A 6,083-nucleotide genomic window follows, 5' to 3' on the forward strand; every position below is an offset into this window, starting at 1 on the left:
ATCTCAGCACTTTTTGTGAAATCTCTTAAGCTAAGGGACAGTCCCAAACATTGTATCTCTGAGTTCTTTTAGCGGTACCACTGTCTGGGACAATCAAGTGGAAGATGGCCAAGTGCATGCTGTCACTCCTGTACATACAGTTGGCCATAACAATATCATTTTCCAATGCATGAGAATCTACTGTATAACAAATCATGGCTATCTGAATCATTCTGGTAAGATGGGCCAAGTATTTGAACAACAACATTCCTTGAGAATTTAGTTTTAAAAATGGATCTCTCTAAAACTAGTGTATTGGATCCTGCTTGAATATGCAAAGAGTGAGGCACCAATTTTGGTTCAGTGTATCATTTTCTACCTTGGTACCCTATGTCTCATCAGACATCCTTTAAACTCCTCCAAAATCTAACACTGTTGGAAGGTACCAGCTGTATCTGACTGAGAAGGTGACCTGCTGCAAATGTCTCTGCAGGAATGGTGTAAGCAGCATCTAATGCCTACTCAAGTCTCCAACTGAAGACAATACTGGAGGGTTCTTGCTGGCAGACGTCATTCAAGGGGGGTAGCCTGCTCAATATCTGCTGTTATCATGCCTGCTCTAACTCCTGTGTCTGGGAGGAAGAGCTGCAAGTGACCTCCAATCTCTTGAACTTTTTTTCTTTGTGTGTGCGTGCGTGTTCTTTCTCTTCTTTTCTTTCTTTCGTTTTTTTTTTTTGGGCAGGCAGGGGGAATATGTAAGCTACCTCCAACTGATGTTTCAAGTGTGCATGCTGTGAAGTTATTTGCTACAGATTTACAAATGCATTAAATGAAGTAAAATGTGTGCATAATATATTTTCAATGTGTGGTTGCCTTTTTTTTTTAATGATAAAAATAGTCTGTGAACAATGCTTCAATATGGGACACTGTGTTTTGTATCTCTTGCATGGAAACATTCACAAGGGAATGTTTAATGTCTTAATGTCAGGCCACATATGAGGCATTTATTGGAATCCGTGATGAGCAGGCCACTAGACAAATGGAGCTCTTCAGTCATCACTTACAGGTTTTACACTTCGGTAAACTGTTGAGATTTTCTTTTCTTGCTGTACCCTTGTTTGAGGATTTTTCCACTCACAAATGAGCATGGGCACCAGGAACTTGAAGATAATCTTCCCCTTGATGATAAATATAAGTCAAAGTGTGTCAAGGCATCTCCCATTCGTGTCATGCAGCTGATTTACAATTCTGGAGTAAGGAAACCACTATGGACACGTTTGTATTGATAACCCAGACAACAACAGATCATAACAATATTTTCAAAAGAGTATGCTTCTGTTTGATCTGAGTTTGGCTGCTGGCAGGATGTGAAGGGGCCCCAAACAGTGGCATTCAATCTTCCCAATGATGAAAGGATTGTGAAGGAACATGGAAGTGCAATGGTCATGATGAAGAATGTATCTGAAGCAAAGTAATCTCTTATGCTTTTGTTTGTATGATGAATAATTACAATGCATCCAATAACTTTCTTCTTGACTCTCTATTCCAGATTTCACTGCATCTTGCAGCCCATTGCAGAAATCTGTCTTTCCAAGTTGCAACAGAAAGACTTGGACTTTGAGTCTTACTTTATCCATATTATGTGTCATGAATGCTGTCACGGGATTGGGCCACACTCAATTGTTCTGCCAAGTGGCAAAGAGACTACAGTCCGTCTGGTATAATCTTGGGAACCATGCTCTGTAAACTTATCTCGATCTAGATAATATATTCTCTACTTGTTCTGGCTTGAGGATTGGAGGATTTTTGGTATTGTGCTTTGGATTTAAGTCACTAAGTGAAAATTATTAAACAATGTGGTAGCAGTTATTTCTCAAAGTGCATGATGTCAACATCATACCAATTCTCTCCTTTCAACTGCAGGAGCTTCAAGAACTTCACTCAGCTTTAGAAGAAGCCAAAGCTGATATTGTGGGCCTTTGGGCTCTTCACTACTTGCTTGATCAGGTGGATGGAATGTGAGCTGCTATTGTTGATAGATAGAAACATGCATAAAAGTTTGTTTATTTGGGCACTATTCTGACCTTGTCATGTAGTTAATTTCATGCTCTTTATAATAGTTACTAGAAAGCATGCATCACAGTGCACTAACATGTATGTGTTTACTTGTGTTCTTGTGTCTGCTTGAAGAATCTACTATCCAAGAGGCTGGAGAAGACAATGTATGTTTCATTCCTTGCAGGGTGCTTCCGCTCTATTCGATTTGGGCTGCATGAAGCACATGGGTATGTAAGTTACAGCTAGATCTTGATCATTCTCAAAATGGTATGGTTCTATATGATTATTTTTCCTTGAATTATGCCAACTGTAGGAAAGGACAAGCATTGCAGTTCAACTGGATATTAGAGAAAGGAGGATTTTTTGTTGAACCAGATGGTAAAGTTGGAGTTAACTTTCTTAAGGTACTGGAGGATTCAGCAAAGAGACTCTGCATCATGCTAAAGATAATGTATATATGTATCATGGGGAGTCTCATGGATGAGCTGATCTTCTTTTTACTCAACTGTTACAGGTTAGGGAGGCAGTTGAAAGCCTTAGTAGAGAGATTCTCACAACCCAAGCTCAGGGTGATAAGGCTGCAGCAAAAAACATGTTGGATGCATATGCCAAGATCACTCCAGCATTGCAACAAGGATTGGATGCTCTACAAAGCATTGCGGTTAGAACTCGAAACTGATATCTATAAAGTGCCTTTTCTATCTTATTGGCATTCAAGAAATTTCTTGGGGCCCTATAACCATAGATGTTTAAGTATATATGTGATGGATGGTCAAAAGGATCTACCATCTAGCAGCACTAGTAACTAGTAACTGATACTGGTAATTAGTGGCTCCATCATGGTACAATAACTTGAATCAGCTATTAGTACAGCTTAATCAGGTTTTAGTGTTGTATATTTCCAAAACGTATTAAGCTTTTGTACTTTGTTGTGGACTTTCACCCCTTTGGGTCTTCATAGAATAATATAAAGTATTGCCAATATATGCACACGCGTGTGTGTTTTGTTTTCTTTTTCCCAGTATTTATGAGATAATGAACTTTTCTTTTTTTTTCACCATATGATGTACATGGCCATTTGTGCAATCATATTGCATGCTCAAGAGGATTTGGAGTATGCATGGCATAGTTTTATCTGCTACATGGAGACTCTGGCTTATTTTGGGAAATGTTATATGAGAGGAGGAGAAAATGACGTGGGGAGTAAAACTCATAGTCAATCTCTTGGAGCGATTAGTCACATCAAACAGTTGGATCCACAGGTGCAGGATCTTTTGTACTAGACAAAGCATTGACCCTGACCAAGAAGAGTTCATTGATCCTAGCAGGAATAAGAATGACAGCTCACAATGACAGGAGATGGTACGTTGATCTGGATCCAGCTACCTGCACATTGGAGGGATGGAGAAATTGGGCTTACTACATTGATGATAGTGGGACCTAGGAGACTGGATATGAATGATCGATATGCTCTATGGGAGATGGATAGACTGCAGGGTTATGCTAACCATATGAGGAGGAGAGATGCATTCATTCATACTTTGGGATTCAGCGCCTTCTATCACTTTGCCATAAGATTTTGAACCACCACATTCTGAACTGTGAGCACCCTTATTCGTTCAAGGGCTTTGAGTGCTCTCTGTGCCCTACTGCCCCTCATAGCAGTCCCAACTTCAGAGTTCCACTCCCTACCCTATGCTCTCTATGCCCAGACTAGCACATGGCTATAGCTAGGTGGCATGCATATGGACCATCTCCCACTTTTACAGTACAGCCTGGACTCCCCTTTCCTGGAGTTGAGCTGGAGAGAGCTCTGTGAGATAATCAGGATAGATGTCATCGAGCTGCACATGGCTCACACATGGGTTGTACCAATTGCATCACTATAAATGAAGACGGCTTTCTATCAAGAGCATATTCTCCAATCATCTTCGGATGGTTTTGTTGTTCCTGGAGATACATGGACTCCTATCTCTCCTGTAGAGTTAGATGTGCAATAGGCCATATGTGTACATCTTCACATCGGTTGAGGATAGAGACCAGTCATTATGAAGTTGGCCCGTTGGCCTGTGAGGACCAGGAAAAATAAACATAGCAAGAAAGCATGTAAAGAAGGGTGTCTCAATGGAAATGATTACACAGCAGCATGAGAGGAAACAACATACATGCATATCATACAATCTTAAAACAAGAGTGTCTCAATGGAAATAGTTGCAGAGCAGCGTGTACATTAGCCTTGGTTGGTAAGGAATGGAGTTATGTTCAATCATTCCTACACTAGAAGGGAATTACAGTGTGCTTGTTTGTAATGATGGCTTGGTAATCTAATCTAGCGGCATGGTTAATATTATAGATCTTCCACACAATGTTGTTACAAAACATGGTACCCCCTTGAAAATTGCTGTCTATTGCCTTGAAAAGGGCTCGCCATTGTATTTAATCTTTCACTCTCAAGATGAAATTGTCTGTGGCTTGCCCTGCTGTTGTCTATGGCTTTTTATATTTCGTCCATTTGGTTTTGTATTTTGACATTAGTTCTTGGTGTTTAATGCTTGTCGATGCAGGTGCCAGTGGACATATATCCATCATTTGATGTCATGGACCAAATTACTGCTATGGCCAAAGAGAATAACTGCATTAAAATATGATTCGCAAGCTTCAAGTAAGACAATGGGTAGCATGCATTGATTCTTATGTATCTGTTGACAAGGGAGTATACAGTTGTTGGGTTCGGCATTACAGTCCACCAAATAGATTATTCACATAGCCCCTGTATTAGACTTCCTCCTTGCCAGTTACCTAGGAGGTTATCTGATTATTATGTTGTATCATTAAATATCTCTATAGGACTTGTATCATAGTGTACCTTGGTCTAGTTGGAGTGAGGTTTGTTGGATCAGTGGAATTCTCTGTTCTTGGGGGGTTTTGCATGATGAACCCGTTTGATTTCAGCCTTGTCTTTTCATGTTTATCAGAGCTCAACAAATAGTGGTCCATTGTGTATTGATCCATGGGTGTTTGGAATAATTGGAGAACTTCCCAACATGCATTCTTATTCTAGTTCCACAAGTTTGCATGTGGTCTGAAATAACCCCATCATCATGTGGAGAATGCCAGTATCATCATCTCTGGCATGTAGTTGGGGAGACCTGTTTTGTCTGGCAGTGTCACGATGCCTTCGCTTTTGTTTGAGATCCTTGTGCTTATCCATTTTAATTTTCATTTTCATTACTTGTATGTGCGTTTGCTTCCTTGTAGATATGTGCTTTGTAGCTCTCTCTATTCATATATATGTATGCGTGCATGTGCACACATGCGTGTATGTACCAATCAATATATGTGATTTTATACTAATACATATGTGTACGTACTAATGTTATGCCCTTGGAGTAGTCGCCTCCCCAAGGATAATACCAACACAGACTATGGAACCCACTTGTCACGGCAACAATCGTTGAGCATTGCCTACATGACCATAGATATTTGAGGCTGAATAAAAGTAAATGCATTGCATGTCCATTAGATGTGCCAAAGACCAATCTAATGCAAAAAATAAAAGAAAGTATATTCTAGCTATAAAGTGGCCTTGTAGACCATCTTTCCCAGAACTCAAGGATGATTAAATCTATGATGATGAGTAACTGAATTCCATACTTTGGAAATGAAACATCGAACTTGGGTAGCAACTTGGCAAAAATAAAACAAGAATTGAGAGCCTCATCACATGTATAGAAGATACATCCGCCATTGGAGATCTTGTCATGATCCAATATATCCCTCATGGGAAGAGATCAAAGGTCTGTATGTAGTTGTATTACAAACATACAATAAATTTTATATTTCATATTGAGATGTGTAGGTGGAAAAGGGGAAGCATAGTGGGGATGGATGGAGGAGGAAAGAGGATGAGGGTGATCTACGAATGTGTAGGTGGAACTTGGCTAAGAAGAGGATGTTTAACATACCTCTTGTGGATGGGATTTTCTTGAGAGTCTATCAAAGCTGATTGGCAAGATGGTCGATATATCTCATCATCAATATCATTG

At 39.8% G+C, this 6,083-nt stretch overlaps 1 protein-coding gene across 2 annotated transcripts in view; it reads left to right on the forward strand.

Moving 5' to 3' along the window:
• NUDT3 (nudix hydrolase homolog 3) overlaps positions 1-5,237 on the forward strand; it is a 231,830-nt gene extending 226,593 nt beyond the window's left edge. For both annotated transcript variants that reach the window (XM_087687068.1, XM_087687069.1), the window contains exons 13-21: positions 968-1,045; positions 1,137-1,232; positions 1,344-1,450; positions 1,529-1,697; positions 1,903-1,986; positions 2,170-2,264; positions 2,351-2,441; positions 2,552-2,698; positions 4,602-5,237. In XM_087687068.1, coding sequence (XP_087543194.1) covers positions 968-1,045; positions 1,137-1,232; positions 1,344-1,450; positions 1,529-1,697; positions 1,903-1,986; positions 2,170-2,264; positions 2,351-2,441; positions 2,552-2,698; positions 4,602-4,685 — 951 coding nt within the window. In that variant the 3' untranslated portion in view covers positions 4,686-5,237. The remainder of the gene's footprint in view (positions 1-967; positions 1,046-1,136; positions 1,233-1,343; positions 1,451-1,528; positions 1,698-1,902; positions 1,987-2,169; positions 2,265-2,350; positions 2,442-2,551; positions 2,699-4,601) is intronic.
• The last annotated feature ends 846 nt before the right edge of the window (positions 5,238-6,083 follow it).

This window comes from Lygodium microphyllum, chromosome 10 (assembly GCF_053477565.2).
Source record: "Lygodium microphyllum isolate KBCC chromosome 10, Lygodium_microphyllum_v1.1.10, whole genome shotgun sequence".
Classification (NCBI taxonomy): domain Eukaryota; kingdom Viridiplantae; phylum Streptophyta; class Polypodiopsida; order Schizaeales; family Lygodiaceae; genus Lygodium; species Lygodium microphyllum.